Consider the following 20,260-nt stretch of genomic DNA (forward strand, 5'->3'; position numbering starts at 1 on the left):
CCATCCTCTCAAATCAGGTTTGAGTTTGGTTTTATATGGGTCCGAACCAAACCCGAGCAGTTGACACCCCTGTTTTCGACGTTTACTTTTGAATTTTTCTTTTTGTTAATTTGGGATTTGTTCATTGATTCAAAGATCCCTTTTGTGCCTTTTATCTCCATGGTTTGTACCCCCACGTTAAATACCAATGGGGGATCCATTGATTAGCATTGTACGGTTCAGATTTGGCTTGAAAAGGAGATAAAGGGCCCCCTCTCGTTATAAAGTGCCTGTCATTTTGTGCCTAGTGATGTATTTATGATTGGGTTTGAATATTTATGGTGTTCCGGATAGCAGGCCGGCCCGCCTCGTCTCGTCTGGTTTCGTTTGGACAGAAGATGGAGGACATCAAACAAAGATGGGGAAAGGCTGAAAGTTAAAATCAAAACCCGTGCAAAGATGAACTTATGCTTTTTTGTGCCCTGCCCTGCCTGTCCACCGTTTGAATTGAGGATGAAATACATGAAGCCAGGATGGAGGCAGGGATGGACGTTAAAATCAAAACCAAGGCCAGGATTTTGAGATGAGGCAGGAGTGAAGACCTTGTCCCCCGGCCTAGCTCGGATCTACCCTCCATCCCTAGATGTTGTTGTTGATTCTATTGGATTCAGATGCTGAGATATATGATGATAGGCAGGGGTGGCAAAATCTGACACGACCCTCCAACCCGCTTCTTAGCCGGGTTCGGGTTTGGCTTAAACGGGTTTGTGTTGTAAATGGGTCGACCCGCCTAACCTGTTTATTAAACGGGTTGGGTTTGTGTTAGGGGTATGCCAACCCGGCTGACCCGTTTAATAAACGGGTTAGGCGGGTGGGTCAACCCGTTTACCCGAACCTGACTCGTCAACCTGCCTGCTAACCCGCCAACCTGTTTACCCGACCCGTTTATTAAATGGGTTAATCGTGTTGTGTCGGGTTACCCGTTTAATAAATGAGTCGGGTTAGTGTTTGTCACAGCCAACCCGTTTAATAAACGGGTCGGGTTCGTGTTAAGGTATGTTGACCCGCCAACCCGTGGACATGACCCGCCAACCCGAGCCTATAGACACCCCTAATGATGGGTGACATTATTACAAATTTGCAATGTAAGAGATGGGTCAAATGAAGCTCTTTTCCTTGTCTTCTTTTTTTTTTGGAAAGCTTGATTAAATATCAAGAAAAGCCGAGCACTAAGGCTTTTTTTATATTATTTTAATTTTTTTTTTCTCAATAAATGAGGAAGAATCGCCTATTTCATCGAGTTTCTGAGCATGAAACTCCAAGGGAAGGGATGACACGGTGCAAAAACCTACTTTTGAAAAAAAATTATATTTCCCCTCAAAACCTGGTCTTGGCAAACCTGGTTTGCCAAAAACCAGGTTTTCAACGTGTGTGACCGAAAATTAAAAAAAAAAAAAAAAGTGAGCCACTAGCCGAAAAATGACCGGGCCGATGTTGTTCTTGTTGGGCAGCACCAGTTCAACCGTCCGAAAATGGTGGGCTAATCCAATAACTTAAATAAAAAAAAAATTAAGAAAAAAAATATGGCCAGCCACCCAAAAATCTAAAAAGAAAACAATTAAAAAATGCATCAGCTAGCCACTTTTAGGTTGGTAGCCGGCCGGAAATGATCGGACGATGGGCTGGTGGTGAGGGAGTAGAGTAAGGGTGGAAGAGGGTGGAAAAGCCACTCCCTATAAACCAAGTTTTCAACTTGGTGAGGATGGCTTTCTCATTTAACTAGGTTTTGAAAAAAAAAACAGTGTCACCCAAACAATTCAAAACCTGGTTTTTTCACCCAAAACCCAGTTTACGCCCAAAACTCAGTTTTAACTAGGGTATTTGATTATCATCCAAATGGTACATAAGTCTTTATTTCTCACGGGAGAATGCACCCAGCTTCATGCCGTCCAATGAGCTTGGTGATGTTCATGAGTTGCCCCTGGCAGATGAGCAGCACTGCTAGAGCTGTCAATGGACCGAGTACTCGATCCAACAGGGTATACCTGAACCCGCCCAAATAAAAAATTGCCTAGTATGTGTTCGGGCTCAGGTTTTTTCGGGTCACAAAAATGAAATCCCAAACCTCGACTCGCATAATTTCATAAATGAATTTTTATTAGGAATACATATAAAATACTCGGTTCAAGTTGGGTACTCGGCAAAAATCATGGCCCAAACCCGATCAGCATATTACTCAAGTCGGGTACCTGAACATTTTTCGGGTTAGCGTTTTTTATTGCCCATACCCGAGAATTCATGTTGGAGTTGGACCGGGTACCCGAAAGTGCAAGCTAACCATCTAGCAACTCATGAGAGCCCCGTTCATCTGGTCAGAAGAGTTTTAGCATAAATCTTGATGTTTTTTGGCAAAAATCTTGGGAATACAAAAAAAAAATTATAAGAAAATATAAATAAAACACATTTAAAAATAAAAATCTCAGGCATTTTCATGATAAATGTCTTTTAAAAATATAAATATAGCGATATTTGTCACAGTTTGAAAATCTCGTGAAAAAAATCCGTTTCAAACTTTTAGGCAATTTCTCGTGATATATCAATGATATTTTTATAAATCTCACGATATTTGTCACAGAGGGTGCGAGAAGTGATTTACAAAGTGTTAAGCGAGTGTTTTGGAAATGTCTTAAATCATAAAATGTGAATTGTTCACTAATCATGAGGAAAAGTGAGTGATGTTTAAGAAGCTAAGAATGAAAGTTTATTGGACAAACAAAGAGTAAAAGTTAATAAGCAACATAACAAAATAAATAAACATAAATTTATTTTCACTTAAATTACATATTTTAAGTTTCTTTGCAAAACCCATGCAGTTTTACGCTGCCAGGACAGTGATTGTAACTACAACAGATCATAGAGCCAGCACAGTTAAGTCTTTGATCTTGGAGCTGGTTTCTCAGTATAAATATATAAAAAAAAAAATCACACCCATGATCGTAGGTTTTCACAATAAAAAAATGTAATATTGACAAAAAAATGCAATTATTTTAACATAAAAAATGCATTTTCAAAAAGTTGAACAATTTACAAATACCCGTCTGACTTTTGATCTAATTACATAGACCCGCCTTACCTTTGAAATTTTATGAATAGGCCCTTGAGTTAACAAAATAATTCTCAAACTGCCGCTTGAACCAACTCTCGGGCTCGTATCGTATCTTGATTAGCCTAGGTTAAAAGACTGATTTGTTCACCAACGAGAGGCTCGGCTTGTGTGGTAGGAGCAGCTAGTCCACGTCTTACAGGTTCAAAACCCAATGGCACGGGTCTGCCTAGCCCAACCTCAGCTTGCCTTTAAAATAAAAAATAAAATAAAAGGATTTTTCGTTCAATTATGTAAAAAGACACCTCTCCCATGATTAGGGATCGCAGTGGACCGGGGCAAGGTCGGGGGACAAGGTCTCCACCCCTGCCCTGTTTCAAAATCTGAACCTTCATCCCTACCTCCATCCCCGCAGGGGGGTGGATTTTAACCTCCACCCTCGCCTCAATCCCCGTTTCATGTCCTCCATCCCCAGTCCAAACGGGGGTGAGGCGGGGCGGGGCCCCATTTCCCCTTGGTCTATAGTCATTCCTTAAAGGATTGAGGATGGGGCGGGGTGGGGGAAAGCGTAAGTCCATCCCCGCATGGGGATAGATTTTAACCTTCATCCCCTCCTCCAAACCCGTTTCATGCCCTTCATCCCCGGTCCACGCGGGGCGAGGCGAGGCGGGGTCCCGTTGTCCCCCAGTCCAATGCCATCCCTACCCATGATCCCATCTGCTTGAAGCCATGCCAGAATCGTCGTTGTGCCCAGTCAGGTGCTTTCTCTCTCTCTCTCCAATAAGTTGAATTGCAATTTGTGTGTCCTTTCAAATATTATTGTGTTGAAGCTATATGTTACATATGGTTTGTAATAATTACCATCTGAGAACAACCTAGCAATTCTTTTATCCTAATGTCTCATGCTGCCAAGACAGCGACTGCAAGTAAGTATGGCATGCAGAGCCAGCACTACTAGGTCTATGATACAGAGGGCGGTTTCTCTGTATGAATATTAAAAAAAATTGATTAGTAAGCTATATATGACCCAACTAGAATAAATATATTATTTAATAGGAGAGAAAGAGAAAAAGAAATGAAAGGTCAACTTCAATTACATGTTCGAATATAAAACATCTAAAAATATGATTTTTGGAGGGTCTTAATAGTGACCTAACAAAACAGGGGCAGGGTAATCTTCATCCTCTCTTTCTATCTATCTATCTATCTATATATATATATATGAATATTTTTAAATAAAACTAATAAAAATTATTTTTTACAAATAAATACAAATAAAATACATGATTTTTTATGATAAATAGCTGAGAAAAACATAAATATCATGTTTAAAACGTGTTATTTATGTTTCTGACTAAAATTTCATGAGAAATTGCAATTTTTAAATTTAAAGTAATATCTTGCGATATTTTCACAAGATCATAAATCTCTCAAGATATGTCTCTATGCATGTGAGAAACTGCAAGATCTGGGACCCATATATGAGATCTGATCTGCATTGGTGCCAAATTTAATTAACCTAAATCTCATTTTAGGTAATGGAATCCAAGGCTGATCTGGAGCCAACTCATATTTTTTTAGATGAATGTGTGAAAAGGCTACATCCATATGGATCCAATCGATGTTCTTTAGGTCAATTTTGTGCAACCCACCTTTTTTTATCCTTTTTGCTGATAAATGCATAAAAACACCTATATGGATCCAAAGTCGAAACCATGCCCTTTAGGCAAATTTTGGTATATAGCTAGGCATCTGGGTGAACTTGAGTGGTCTTCTTGTTGGAAAATGCTTCACTTGGTGGGTAAGGCAACTAAGCATGAGCCATGTTAGGAGGGAAGCGTTATGTGCTCTATATTTCAAGCAATATTTGCTTCACTTAAGATCAACTCCTTGGTGTAATGGGTACCGGTGCAATTACACTCTTAGGATACAATTGAGCTTTCGCCTTCATGTGATAAGGTTAGGTTGACCTAAGTTGAACTAGAGGCTAGATAGAGAAACTAGGCTTAGCTTAGGTAGCGATGGACCTTAGGCTTAGCTTAGTAAGAGACCCTAAGCTTGACTTAAGAAAAGCCTTGAATATGTCAATGTCAGAAGCACTAAAAGAGAGAGAGAGAGAGAGTAAAAAATAAGCATCATAGAGAACTTAAGAAAGCAAGGGAGTTCATGGAAACAAGAGAGAGGAAAACAGAGCTCGAGTGGTAAGAAGAATGAGAGAGGGCTGAGGTATTGTTTGACCATAAATGCCCATGAAGAGCGCATTGAGCAGGTTCTGATAAAGGTCCAAAAAAAATCCAATGAATCAAAGTCCATTAAAGGTTTGGTCAAAAGTCGGTTTTGATCTTGAAGATTAAATTTATCCCAAGTACTAAAAAGAGAGGTCAAGCGAGATCAGACCAAGTCAAGATCAAAATCTGAATGCAGTCCAATGTTCAAAATGAACAAGAAGGTCACTCTTGAGCACTGCAAAAATCAATACCAAAGCCAAGAAACTATGGAATTTGAGATTAAAAAAAAGCACAAGAAAATAACATTCATGGTTTTTCAATCTGTGAATTGTCTCTCACCTTTCTCACACATTTAAAGATTTTTGCAATTAAACTAATCTAGATCTTGTGAATAGTTTAATGCATGGACCCGTTTATATTATACAAAGTTTGGATTCAATTATGGAGGTGATAGACTAAATGTTCACTTTGTTGCCCTTCAGTTACTTAGCAGATCTACACACAGATGCATCTCCTTGTCTAGGCTTGAAACTCGTTCAATTAGAGTCCCAAATACCTCTATTGAGGCTTTGGATCCTAAACCATTACCTTAATAGTATTATGAATCGATTGTGCATCAAGACTTGTGACTTAAGTTATGTATTATTATTATTATTATTATCTAAATAGTGAAGCTACGGGATAGACCTGTGGGTTGTCAGCCAAGTTATCCTGCTAAGATAGTTTGACCTAATCATCCAGCAATGTCATTTGTTCCTAAAAATATCAAATATTATCCTAATCATCCAGCAATGTCATTTGATCCTAAAAATATCAAATATTAATTATTATTGAACTAGATAGGTTTACTTATCAAATTTTAGCCTCTCTCTCTCTCTCTCTCTCTCTCTCTCTCTCTCTCTCTCTCTCTCATCCACATAAGATCCTCATGTATAGGGATGTAAAAGATCAGATTCAGGTTATATGTAGGCAATACCAAATCCAACCAATCGAATGTTGGTTATCGAACTCGGATTCGGAAAAAGCTAATAGTGAATCCAAAAAATACATGTAATTGGATTAAGATACCGTTAAAATTGGATATCCCTCAGATTCGGCCATGAAATCCTAAATCAAATCTGAATCTGATTGCCAATGGGAGCCAATCCAACTAATGGGATGGGATATCATATATATCCCATCCCTTGACATCCCTGCCCATGTAAATAGCTTTCTTAATTATTCTCTCTCCCTCTCTCTTCCAAAAAAAAACAATTTAATAAAATCCTCTATATATAGAGTGAGAGAGAGAGCATGATAAATGGGTTTTTGAGTTTTTTTGTTTTATTTTAAAATTTTGACCATTCAGATGTGCTTTACTTTATTTTATTTTGAAGCACTCTAATCCTACGTGTAGTTAGGTTTTTATAAGGTTTGAAAATTTGATGGTCTAAAATCTTTATAATTTTTTGAGGTTTCAAATATCTTTTATGTTTTCATAAAAAAAAAAACATGATCCAGGTATTGATTCTTAATAGCCCCAAGAGGGGGTTGGCGTAGTGGGGTGGGGCCTTGGCTGCTAGACGGGGTAGTCAAGGTTCGATTCCCATGGGCGTCACCCCCTCTTCATAAGCCAATGTGTACCATAGGCCTTGGGGGTAGGGGTCTTAGCCTCAGAGTTTTACACTGCCAACAATACCATCGTAGGTATGGCAGGCTGCGCCAGCGTGACAAGGTCTTCTTACATGTGCAGTTTCTTCGGGTGATAAATTCAAAAAAAGGATTGATTCTTATTAAACAGACTATGCCAAATGTATCTATATAGTTAGAATTATGAAAAAAATACCAAAAAATCTCAAAAAAAAATCATTTAGCATGCTTTCATCTTCTCTCTCCATACTTCTTTAAAATCTTGATAAAATTTAAAGATTTTTCAAATTCTTGATATATATATATACATATATATATATGTGAAAAAATATATAAAACAGTGAAAAAAATAGAAGGTTTAATCGTGTCTAATACATCATAAGATTCAATTTATATGACAATGAAAATAACAGCTCACAATTCATAAAATAACGGTTGTTTAGAAATGGTATAAAATAGTATGACATGTTAAACATGATCTAAATGGTAGATTCTGCATTTGAAGCTTAGATCTTTGTAAATCAAGTATATATATAAGCATAAATATATGGTGATATTCTCAAATCTTTGGGGATACCTATGACCATGGTAAAAGGTTGAAGCTCCTCCACTTGAGGGGACTTGTGGCCTACAACCTTCCACATGATATTTCTATTCAATGGCCACCCATACAACTGACCATCCTCCGAACATATCTAACCACCTTCTACGTGGTCAACCTATGTAAGATGACCACCCTCTTTCCTGGTACCGTTAGTTACTCCAACCCCCAAGAACCCATCTCTCTCTCTCTCTCTCTCTCTCTCTCTCTCTCTCTCTCTCTCTTTGTGGGTTTAGGGTGACAAGTCCAAAACGTCTCAGATGGCAACCAATGAGAGTGCAACTGGAGCAGAGGGCTTCAACTGTCCCAGATACCAGAGGGTAACCAGCGAGGGCATATGGTTGGGCGAGAACCCTCTCTCATTTGCTCTCCCTCTCTTCATCATTCAACTCACAGGCGTGCTACTGACTAGCCGGGTCTTGGAGCTCTTGATGCGACCGTTCCGGCAGCCACGCGTGATCTCGGAGATCCTTGTAAGAAATGTGATATATATATATATACTTGTAAATCTGACCTCATGAATGTGTACAGCATGGTCAAAATAGTGAGTTTGGTTTCACTCATCCCCTATCTTCATACCCCTCTCAAATCTTATGATGCAAGTTATTATGATCAAATTTGAACCTATAGATGCATTCAGCATAGTTGATTTAATAAAAATCAACCCTTGGATCATATTTTTTTCAATGAAAAAAATATGATTTGTTGAATCACAAAATTGTGTTTTGTTTGAATCAGGACAAATTTTGGCTATTTAAATGTCAATCTTTACTAAATGAATGTTGTCGATTACATTTATCGATCCAGTTTGATCAAAACCACTGGCATCAATGAAATCTCAAGGAGGTACAAAGATAGGGATGACATAGGGGACGAGTGGAACCGATTTGCAAAATAGGAGTAGACTCTTGGGACATTTTATTTTTGATGTGTATTCCATGAATATTATATCTATGATATATGAAATATGACAAAGATGGACTGCTAGATTATTTTTATTGATCGGTCATGTCATATAAAAAGACGATATTTTTTTTTAAGGTTGAAAGTTCAGTACTTTATAGTCTGTTTTGATTTTTTTTAGCTCTAAGAAAATCCAACATACACATTGTAAAAACATGATCCAAGGACGATGATCTTTAACTAGACGATAATACCGATCACATCTACAGGGTCAAATGCCAAAATAACAAAATTAATAAAAAATTGAAGTCTTTCACCAGGAGGTTTGGAATCGCCATCAGGTCCGCCAACTCTAGAATCCAGCATGCTAGCGTTCAGGCAGCCTGCGTCCCATGATGCAAATGCTACCTAAATGAACCATATTATAACAAATTACATCTATGGTCTGGTTTACTTATAAATGCATATATAAGAAGGTGGGATTTTAATATATATATATATATATATATATATATATATATATATATATATATATATATATATATATATATATATATATATATATATATATATATATATATATATAGGTTTTATGAGCCTTGATGAGCTTTTTTCCCCTCGTCTTTCATGAAACTAACATTACAGTCATGATGTGCATGGTTTGGTGTGTGAGAAATATCGGCTTTTGGATGATACATAAGCATCATACTATGAGCCTTGAAAAATGAACAGCCCTACAACCAAGATGGTTTTTTTATTAAATAAACCATCTCAAAGCCAGTTATCATTTGGATCATGCTAAAATCCATCCAATCAGGTTGACACGTTCAAAATAGCAATGATAAACCCGAAGTAAACACATAGGCACCTCTGCACCAAAACCATGCTACAAATAAAACAAAATCAAAGGACAGATACAAGGGACTGAAATGAGTAAACTGGTATGCATATATATTTTTATAAGTTTTTTTTTTTTAAATGTTAGCTTACGGATGCAATCTAGATGTTTGGTTTTTATAAAAACAGATTTTTAGATCTTCTGATTTTGATGTCTAATAAAAATCTTTTAAGGCTTGAAAAGTAACGGCATAGAATTTTCATAAATATTGAGTAGCTAGCTAGTCGATTACAAGCAAATGGACCACGCCGAATGCATCTACCAAATTAGATTTACAAAAAAAACCTATGAAAATCTCAGTTTATCTAGTTTACATATTTTGCTGATTTACATATTTCAGTTTTTTTTATATATAAAATACAAACAAATTTTTGTATTTTGAAATCACTACCGTCCATCAATTCAATCACCACCATCCATTGTAAAATGATGACATCATCTCTTTTGGTGGGGTACTCACTGCTTGGACAACGATGACATGAGCACTTAATTACTTTCATATCATATGCAGGCGGGAATCGTGTTGGGGCCTTCAGTGTTGGGCAAACTCATACCCTCGTTCCGAGAGCATTTCATCCCAGTACCAAGCGTTAACCTGTTCGAGACATTTGCGAACATCGGGCTCGTCTACTGGCTGTTCATGGTGGGCATTCAGCTGGACCTGGCCGAGCTGCTAAAGAGCGTCGGCAGGAAGGCGGTGGTGCTGGTGGTGGCGGGCATCATCCCACCTTGCCTCGTGTCGCTGGCAGCCTACTTCCTCGTCAAGCAAGTCTTCTCCGCCACCATCCCGGACGGCGTGCTGGTGGTCTTCCTTGGTGGCGTCCTCCTCTCAGTTAGCTCCTTCCCGATCTTAGCGCAGATAATTGCAGAGCTCAAACTCGTGCACACGGAACTCGGAGCTCTCTCACTGTCTGCAACCATCGTCAATGATATGGTCATGTGGTTGATGCTCATTGTGGCTGGTGGCCTCGCTACGGAGGAAGCATCTAAATTGGCTCCTCTGTGGGTGATTTTATGTGGTACGTGTGCATCTTATTTATTCATTTATTATTACTAGATCAACGGCCGCGGACCAAGCAATAAATAAAAAGAAAAAAGAAAAAAATTCCAATTCAAATCAAAGAACCTGTTCGCAGAATCACTTATGTAGAACAGGAGCAAACCCTCCTTTTAATGGCTATCCTGAAATCCAGAACAGTAAATCTCATGGTCTTCATCATGGGTATGACCCTATTTAATAAATAGAATTGAGGAGACTAATGAATCTCATGCTTTATATATATGGGTTTTGAAATTTGGTAACTTTTAAAAGAGAACTGAACATACTAGGCCCTATTTCTCGTTCTTCCTTATAGGTTTTAAGTGTTTTGTGATATATTTGAACCGTTAGATGTGTTTATCATGATCGATTTAGTGAGAATCGACTCTTGGATCATGTTCTTTCTACGCAAAAACATGTTTTTATAAGTCGAAGAAAACTGATACTTTCATAGCCATTGATTTTGGATAGCCCAAAAAACCTTTTTGCAGGTCAGATTCCGGGGATCAAAAAACTGGTTCCCACTAAACAAAACCTATAGATCACATGTAAGGTGTTGGACGTGAGAAAATATACTTAAAACCAAGGTTGTTAAATGTGATGAGGTGAAGCGAGGCGTTAAGCTTGGGCTTCGCCTCTGAGGCGTACGCCTCTCACAACTGGTATGGAAGTGAAGCGGTGGGAGGGGAGGCAGGGAGCGACGGAGGAGCAGTTGGCCGGCCCGTGGCGGTGGATCCACCGGCACTTGGGGTTAGCACAGCCGGCGAATCGGGCGGAGGAGGAAGACTTGGGGATGAAGGAGGGGATTCTGGAGGTTGATGAGGGGCAATTTGCGCATCACAGCACGCCTCAGTACCTTGAGCGTGCCCCTCGCCTCTGAGGCGTACGCCTCTCACATGCTTACTTATCTATATTTAGCTTTAGGTAACTGTTAATATAGTTCATAATTTTAAGTTTGGTAGGTAACGCCCTCATACGATTATCTGCCTTTAATATCCCCACGTTCTCTCTCTCTCATGGTTACTTATCTATATTATTGCTTTTGTATAAAAAACAGACGCATAGCATTTCCCAAGATGTCACAAAGATGCATGGAAACATACTATTTAAAAGGGCTGGGCAATGAGCAGGCTGGGCGAGCCCAGTCCGTTTAGTGGACAGGCTTGATCAGGGGGTCGATGGGCCAGCCTGCTCAAGCCCGACCTGCTGACTAATCGGGTCAAGCCTAGGTGCAGCTTGAGTTGGAATCGGGTCTAATACAAAGCCCATAGGCCTAATTCAGATTGGGTTGCAAGTCATCGTGTATTCAAAACATTTCTCACTCATTTCTTTGAGTACTTGATAAATTCTTTTAACCAAAATTAAAAAAATTCAAAAGAATAGTTGGGATCCAAGAAGAAATTAATCATTTTTGGAATCACTTACTTGGCCTACTATATATACACAAACACACAAAGCCCTTGTGTTAACCTGACCCTACCTCAGATTTTGTAGGATCGGGCCTTCTTCTAAAAATTAAGCCCAAGCCCGAACCATTTGGGCCAGGCCACAGGCTGCTCAGCCCGTTGTCCTGCCCTACTATTTTACAAATTACATAGAAGTTTTGTTGGGTCAAATGTCATTTCCGATTGTCTGGTAGGAGCAGCTAGTGCACGTCACCTTGTGTTGGGATGTTGCAGGTTCAAAACCCAATGGTATAGTTGTATAACTAGTAGGGGTCTGCCTAACCCCAGCTTGCCTTTGAAAAAAAAAATGTCATTTTTAAAATTCTAAACTGGCAGAGATAACGTAACAAGAGATTAATGTAACTTCAATTTTTGGCAGGGGTCTCTTTTGTACTGTTTTTGGTCTACATTGTTCGGCCAGCAATTCAATGGGTTATGCTACAAACTCCAGAAGGAGAAGCTGTCAACGAGCTCTATGTGTGTCTAATATTGGTAGGAGTTGTGGGATTTTCCTTCTTAACAGACACTATCGGACTCCGGCCGGCCTTCGGCGCGTTCGCTTTCGGGCTCATCATACCGGACGGCCCGCTTGCTGTGGCACTGATAGAGAAGTTAGAGGACTTCACTTCTGGTTTGTTCCTGCCACTCTTCTTCGCCATAACAGGGCTGAAGACCAACCTCTTTGACGTAACTGCGGGCTCATGGGTTCTGATAGTGGTCATACTTTGCTCTGCATTGGTGAAGGGGATAGGGACTATGCTCGTGGGGATGTCCTACGGTCTGACCGTTCTTGAGGGGTTCCTGCTTGGCCTGCTCACCAACACAAAGGGAGTTGTGGACGTGATTTTGTTGAACCAACTCTATGACAAGAAGGTACATCAATTTCCTTTGCCTAGCCAGGCGGTCTTGTGTTTAGAGCAATGTTGTCATAATCTTATCGAATCGAATTGTTACCAACCCAAATGGGTTTTCCTTTTTACTTTTTGGTTTTCTGATAATTATAATATTTATCGGTTATTTGATTGCTTAGGCATTAAATGCATATTTTAGAATTTGTTTGGACCTTATAAGTCACCATTTACCTTATTTTTGTGTTTTAATACATTTTTTAATGGTTTTTTTTTACTTTTTCAAAAATGGAAGATTTAACAAGGATGATTTAAAATTACTCGATCCAATTCTGAATCGGCTGATTCTCTGAACCATTGAGAAACCGATTATGACACTTGAGCGTAGGGGTGGACAACAGGCTGGGCCGCCCCATGGGCCAAGCTGACCCAGCCTGCCATGGGCCGGGTTTGGGACAAGGTTTTAGGCCCGGGCCCGTTAGGTACCAGGCTAAACCCAGCCCGTTATATAGGTGGGCTGAGCAGATGGGCTTGAGTTATTTATTAATTTTCTAATAATATAAAAAATAGAAAATAACTATTGCATAGTAAGTTAGTAACTATTAGTATTTACCTAATTAGTTATATTAAATTTATCAAAACTAGAATGATAATTAATTGGGGGCATGAGAAGTTGAAAACTTGTTAATTTTACTATTTACAAATAGATTTGGGCTGGGCCAGGCTGAACCTAGCCCTCTTTACATTGGCCTGTTGGACCAATGGATGCTCTTCAAACCCGAGCACGTTAAGAATTGAGTCAAAACCCAGCCCGTTAGTAAACGGGCCAAGCCATCTCTGAGCCGGGCTGAGCTCTAAACAGGCCGGGCCAACCCGGTGACCACCCCTACTTGAGCATCCACCATATGCTATTGGGAGTCACACCTGACAAGCAGTATAAAAAAGATGGAGGGTGCTCAGGTGCAGCAGCGGTGCATCAGAAATGTGCAATGTGATTGCACCTGATTCAGCCTGCTTCTTGACCTAGCATATGACATGATTTCCTGATTGGACCCCTAACATTGTTGCACCAATTGTTGGTGATTCCATCTACAGTCAATAAGTGGGGAATCCTTCTCCATCATGGTCTTCACTTCAGTTGCAATGACTTCAGTAGTTGCTCCAATTGTGGCCCTTCTCTACAGACGAACCCTGCCATTCATCCCATACAAGCACAGAACCATCCAACGAGCCAAGTACGAGTCAGAGCTCCGGGTCCTAACATGCGTACACAACCTGCATTGTGTTCCAACAATGATCAACCTGCTGGAGGCCTCAAACGCGTCCAAGAAGTCACCCCTCACCGTCTTTGCCCTCCGGCTAGTCCAACTGACGGGCCGTGCCTCGATGCTCATCGTCCACGACCTCCGCACCAACATGGGCAACTCCCACCACAAGCACTCCAAGCCGCACGACGAGAACGACCGCATAATCGCCGCGTTCAACGACTACCATGAGGCCAGCGGCGTCCATGTCCAAGCACTCACCTCCATCTCCCCATACTCAACCATGAATGAGGACATATGCAATGTGGCTGAAGAGAAGAGAATTGCACTCATCATACTCCCATTCCACAAGCAGCCTACTATTCTTACTAGCAATGAGGCTGCCAGTGCTGGAATCCGGACAGTCAACCAGCATGTCCTTGCTACTGCACCTTGCTCGGTGGCCATGCTCATTGATAGAGGTCTTAGTGGGACCACCGGCATCTCGTCTATCCACATGTCGCACCAAATTGTGGTACTATTCTTTGGTGGGCCCGATGACCGGGAGGCGCTATGTTATGCGACACGTATGGCAGAGCACGAGGGCATCAGCCTAACCGTGCTACGTTTCATAGTAAGTGACAATGCCAGGCACCCAGCTGCATCCCCAGCAGCCCACCTGAACCGAGACCCACTGGAAATGGACCATACCCTGACTGCCAATATCTTGGATGATCAAGAGAAGGAGATTGATGAGGAGTTCCTTAATGACTTCCGACTAAGGACGGTTAGCGACAACTCCGTAATGTACAATGAGGTCGTCGTGTGCGACGGCGATGAGACGGTGACCGTGATCCGGTCGATAGACCGCAAGCACGACATGTTCATTGTTGGAAGGAACGAATACCTGTGGAAGTCCCCCGTGGCTACCGGGTTAACGGATTGGAGCGAGTGCCCCGAGCTGGGGCCGATTGGCGACCTGTTGGCATCGCCGGATTTTGTGTCCGTCTCCGTTTTGGTGGTCCAGCAGTACAAGGGAGAGTTGTTGAGTGAAGATGCATTCTCAGCACAAATTCAACAATTCATAGGAACTGCTAGCAGGCATCCATCTTCAGTGCAAGCATTTGGTGGTTTCACTAGTTTCAGTGGGCTTAATATGCCAGTGGATCACCTTATTCAGCGCAAAGACAGCCAATGAGACCACAAGAAAGAAGAATGAGCACCTTCTTCTTGTTAGGAAGCACAGCTATATGTTACAGGAAGAGTATGGGCCTTCCAATGGATGGTGTATATTAGCATTTGTTATGGTCATGTAAGTAGCACATGTGGATGAATCAAAACTCCACTTTTGTTTTCATTTTTTTTTTGGTTATGCATGCTCACGGCTCACGGCTCATGGCTCACGGCTCACGACTTGTCTTCGCTCGCTCGCTCGCTCTCTGTGCATGAGAGCGAGTTTTGTAGACAAGGCTCGAGAGTAGACAGCGAGCATAGAGTGATCTTCTACACTCCACGTAAAGAGCTTGACGAAGCGAGCGAGTTTGTTGCGAGCAGCCGAGCCTTCCTATTGTAAGACAATATATAGAAACCTAAACCCATGAGCAAATTTAAGTGCTCTGAACACCTAGTTAGGTAGGTTGACTTGAGGATTTTAAGTTGAAGGAGGTCGAGAGTTCGGCCCAAGCCAAACAAGAAGCTATCACTGATAGGCAAGGGGAAGTACTCATGGTGTTTTACACTACACACAGACACCACTCAGGTCCATGGCCAACATCACACCTTCAGGCCATAAATGGGTAACGGGTCGTCCAAACCATAGCTCTGGTTTCTCCATGCTACTTAGAAAAGCAATAATAACTACATAAAACATACATTGAGTGGGACCATCCTGTAAGCAATCTAGAACACCAAGCATCTCTAGTGGGATGTCAATGGGTTGGATATTATCCGACATATGACTCGAGACTAAATTCAAGTAGTCGGATCTGGTAGGCAAGTAAGATTCTACTAATAATCGGACCTGAACTTGGTATTGGATTTTGCATTCTAATCCATGTCCGAGTCCGACTAACATCCGAATTCAATAAATTTAAATATCGGATTTTAAGTTAGTCGGATCTGGATTCTATTTTAGCTGATGCTAGTTCAGACTCAGTGTTGCCTGAATCCAACCCAAGTCTGATCCGTTTACATCCCTAATATTCCCTAGAGATTACAAAATTGTGGTGTAGTAAGGCTAGTAAACTAGCTGGAACTATTCAAGCATGGCTCATGCTTGGGGCGAGCCAAGCCGAGTTCCAGCTCATAATCAGTCCGAGCTAAACTAGCCTAGTTCAAGCTACCTTGTTTATAAAAAAAAAAACATTAATTGTTTTTTGAGCTGGAGGAAATAGGATTTACAAAAACATATTTCTTACTTTTAATAGCCTTATACGAGTCGAGCCTAGGGCTCAGTTTGGTAGGAGCTGTTAGTGCACGTCTCCTTATGGTGGGACGTTGCAGGTTCAAACCCCAGTGGTACGTTGAATAATACCTGGTGATTGCATTTAAAAGATAAAAAAAAACTTTGCTGCTCTCCTCCCATCGCCATCTTCCCCTCTCCCTCCTGCCTGCCTTCTGCAGCTTCTCCCAAATGCCTATAATCCAATGCCTCGCCCCATCTTCCTCCCTTTCTCAAATCCAACAAACCCACTCCCATATGTGCAAACCGGGGCCTCTGGGATCAATTCCCCTTCCTTGCTTCCAAAATCGTCAATCTATACGCCCGCCACCATCGATTCGAAGACGCGCTCCGCGTCTTAGCGGGCGCCCTGTCGTCCGGCCTCCCTCCCGACCACTATGCATTCCTTTCTGCAATTAGGTCCTGTTCTGCATTGTTGGCACTCGGTGTCGGCCGCCAGATCCACAATCTCGTGCTCGTTAATGGGTTCAATCCCGATTCTTTCATCCGGTCTTCTTTGATCACTATGTATCTCAAATGTGGTGAATTGGATGATGCCCGCCGATTGTTTGATGAAATGCCTGTTCGGAATTTGGTCTCCTGGAGCGCCATGATTGCAGGCTATGCTCGAACAGGATGCGTTGACGAGGCAGAATCACTCTTGGTGGAGATAAGAGCATCGGGGAACGATCCCAACTTGGTTTCGTGGAATGGTTTGATAACCGGTAATGCACATAATGGCTACTTTCTAATAGCTGTTATGGTGTTTGTTGAGATGTTAGCCAAGGGTTCAAGCCTGATGGTTCGTCAGTTTCATGTGTTCTTCCTGCTCTTGGCGATCTAGATAAGGTTATGGTTGGTAAGCAGATTCATGCCTATGCGATGAACCGCGCTTTAGATTGGGATGCATGTATTGTTAGTGCTCTTGTTGATATGTATGGGAAGTGTGGGTGCACTGAGGATATGCGTAGGAGTTTTTCATGAAATGCCTTAGAAGGATGTGGGCTTGTGTAATGCGCTTGTTGCCGGGTTCTCTCGTAATGGTCTTGTGGACGGCACGCTGATGGTTTTCAGAGAAATGGAAGATCAGGAATTGACTTTGAATGTTATTTCGTGGACCTCAATGGTTGCTTGCTGTACCCTGAATGGGAAGGATCTTGAAGCATTGGAGCTCTTCCGTGAAATGCAGAATGCAGGAGTTAAGCCCAATTCTGTGACGATTCCATGCTTGCTACCTGCTTGTGCCAACATAGCATCATTGCAACATGGCAGGGCAATTCACTGCTTCTCGCTCAAACGGTTAATCGTTTATGATCTGTATGTGGGTAGTGCTGTTATACATATGTATGCAAAATGCTGGAAGATAGCTGATGCACAGTTCGTGTTTGATTCGATGCCGGTGAGGAACCTGGTTTCCTGGAATGCTATTATGCGTGGTTATGGAATGCATGGGATGGCTAAGGAAGCCCTGCAGTTATTTCAGTCAATGCTAAGAAGTGGGCAGAGACCCGATTCAATCAGTTTTACTTGTGTTCTTTCTGCATGTAGCGAAAGGGGGTTAACAGAAGGGTGGTACTATTTTCAGAGCATATCAAAGGAGCATGGTGTTAAAAGTTCTCAACTCGCAACGCACACACCAGGATCACACGCTGCAGGTATGCCACAACAAAGCCTCACAACTGCCTACAGCAACTCTGATGACACACTGCGCACAGTCACGGCAAAAAGAAACAAGAAATTAACAGTAGCGGAGACGCACTCTCTATGTTGTTCACTACAGAACGCTTTACAACCACTGTTATAGTAGATACATGCACATCACAGGCTGCGAAGGTTGCACAGGACGTTCAATCAACAGCAACAAATTGCCTGCTCTAGATGAGACACTCGATATATTTAACCCAGATGTTGGCCCTAACTTTCTGGAGGTTCAGTAGGTTGCGCACCACTTGGGGTCACAATTGGCCTTTTTGAAGGTAGTGGGTTCAGGGGTAAGAAGGACAGAATTAAAACAAGGGACACTAGGTACCTAGTGGCGGTCAAGACACGGGGTTTAAGGGAGTTGGTCATGGAATGAGTGACCATTGGGTGAGAGTGATTAGAGGGGCGAGTGACAGTTGGTTCAGAAAGAAAGATGGGAGGGGACGGGTCAGGTGAGTCAGAGGCAGGACTCATAGGAGAAGAAGAGGCAGGACTCATAGGAGAAGAAGGGTTAGGAGAGGAAGGGGGAGAAGTGGAAGAGACAATAGGAAAGGTCGACGGTGAGGAGGGCGAGGGAAGAGGAACGGGAGAAGGCGGTCGACGGTGAGGAGGGCAAGGGAAGAGGAACGGGAGAAGGCATGCCAACAGAAGAGGGAGGAGCCCATGCTGGAGGTGCGAGGAAGGGTGACAATGGTGGTCCAAGGACAGACTCGTCAAAGTAAACATGATGAGAGATATAAATACGACGTTGAATAGGGTCGAAGCAAAGGTAGCTTTTATTACAAGAGGGATATCCAAGAAAAATACAGGGGAGGGTCTAGGGTTGAAGTTTATTAGCGCGATAGGGTGTTAGCAAAGGATAGCAATGGGCTCCAAAAATACGAAGATGGTTATACTCAGGTGCTTTGCCGAAGAGAAGCTCATACGGGCTCTTGCGTTAAACAACAAGAGTCGAGAGACGGTTAATAACGTAGACTGCAGTGCGAAACACATCAACCCAAAAAGAGTTAGACAAAGAGGATGTGTGTAGTAGGCTGAGACCGGTTTCAACAACATGTTGATGTTTGCACTCAACAAGACCGTTTTGTTCTGGGGTATGAGGGCACGAAAAATGATAAAGAATACCATTGTCCCACAGAAATTGTTCAAACTCATGTCTAGTAAATTCTCCTTCATTATCTGATTGGAAAGTGCGAATGGAGAGTTGAAGTTTCTTTTCAGTAATATACTTGAAAGACTTGAAACACTAAAAAACTTGGGACTTGGTTTGTAACGGAAAAAGCCATGTAAACCGAGAAAAATCATCTACTATAAGAAGATAAAACCGAAAACCATCTTGTGACGATACTGGCGCTGGTCCTGAGACATCAGCATGTAGGAGTTCCAGAGGTGACGTGGTAGAAGAACTAGATTTATCAAAAGGAAGCTTGTGAGCCTTGCCAATGAGACAACTTTCACATTCTTTTATTTTGTTGAACTTATTTACAAAAATAGAGTGCTTAGAGTTTAAAAAAGAGATAATCTTTTTTATTTGCATGATCGAGGCGTTGATGCCATACATCAAAGCATGTTGCTCTGCCTGCATATGCCACCACTTGTAACTGATCAACCTTAATTGGATTAAGTCCCACACTGGATTTCGGTCTCTTGAGGCGAATCTTGCATGTTTGCTGATCTTTAACACAGAATTCAGAAGGCGTGAATTCAAAAATACAATTGTTATCTTCAGTAAATTGACCAACAGATAACAGGTTCTTCGTGATAGCAGAAACATGAAGAGTGTTCTTTAAGTCAAAAGAAGATTCATGAGCTTTCATAATAAGATTACCAGTATGTGAGATAGGAAGCATCTTACCATTACCAACCATGATTTGCTTACCCCCTTGATATTGGGATTTCTGAGAGAATTGATGATCACCCATAGTTAGATGATTTGTAGCACCAGTGTCAGGATACCAAAAGTCATCAGTGTTTTGCTGGAGAGACATAGTTGAAAAGGCTTTAGGGATATCCCAGCACGTTTTGGCCACATGGCCACGTTTGCCGCAATATTGACAAGTGATGACTCCACGACCTCCCTGCAGTTAGGGCATATTATTTGACAAATTTGGAGATGAACTTCTCCCTTGCCCTCTACCAGGACCTTGATAGGGACCACGACCACGTCATCAGCCTCTGAATGTCGTGAAGGAAGTTTGCTAT

The 20,260-nt window shown here is 41.6% G+C and overlaps 1 protein-coding gene and 1 pseudogene across 1 annotated transcript; both read left to right on the forward strand.

Moving 5' to 3' along the window:
• Window positions 1-7,800: 7,800 nt before the first annotated feature.
• LOC149817792 (cation/H(+) antiporter 15-like) lies at window positions 7,801-15,115 on the forward strand. Its single transcript, XM_089986084.1, has 4 exons — window positions 7,801-8,013; window positions 9,853-10,360; window positions 12,205-12,698; window positions 13,769-15,115. Exons 1-4 carry the CDS (start codon window positions 7,801-7,803, stop codon window positions 15,113-15,115), a joined length of 2,562 nt encoding a protein of 853 aa, XP_089842210.1.
• A 2,320-nt stretch (window positions 15,116-17,435) lies between these two features.
• Window positions 17,436-18,294, forward strand: LOC149817793 (pentatricopeptide repeat-containing protein At1g20230 pseudogene; annotated as a pseudogene).
• Window positions 18,295-20,260: the final 1,966 nt, after the last annotated feature.

This window comes from Nuphar pumila, chromosome 13 (assembly GCF_984573655.1).
Source record: "Nuphar pumila chromosome 13, dmNupPumi1.hap1.1, whole genome shotgun sequence".
NCBI lineage: Eukaryota > Viridiplantae > Streptophyta > Magnoliopsida > Nymphaeales > Nymphaeaceae > Nuphar > Nuphar pumila.

Coding starts and splice junctions, on each gene's coding strand:
- LOC149817792 (XM_089986084.1), top strand. CDS start 7,801: ATGGCAACCAATGAGAGTGCAACTGGAGCAGAGGGCTTCAACTGTCCC. Junction 8,014..9,852: donor GCGTGATCTCGGAGATCCTT/GTAAGAAATGTG, acceptor TATCATATGCAG/GCGGGAATCGTGTTGGGGCC. Junction 10,361..12,204: donor TCTGTGGGTGATTTTATGTG/GTACGTGTGCAT, acceptor AATTTTTGGCAG/GGGTCTCTTTTGTACTGTTT.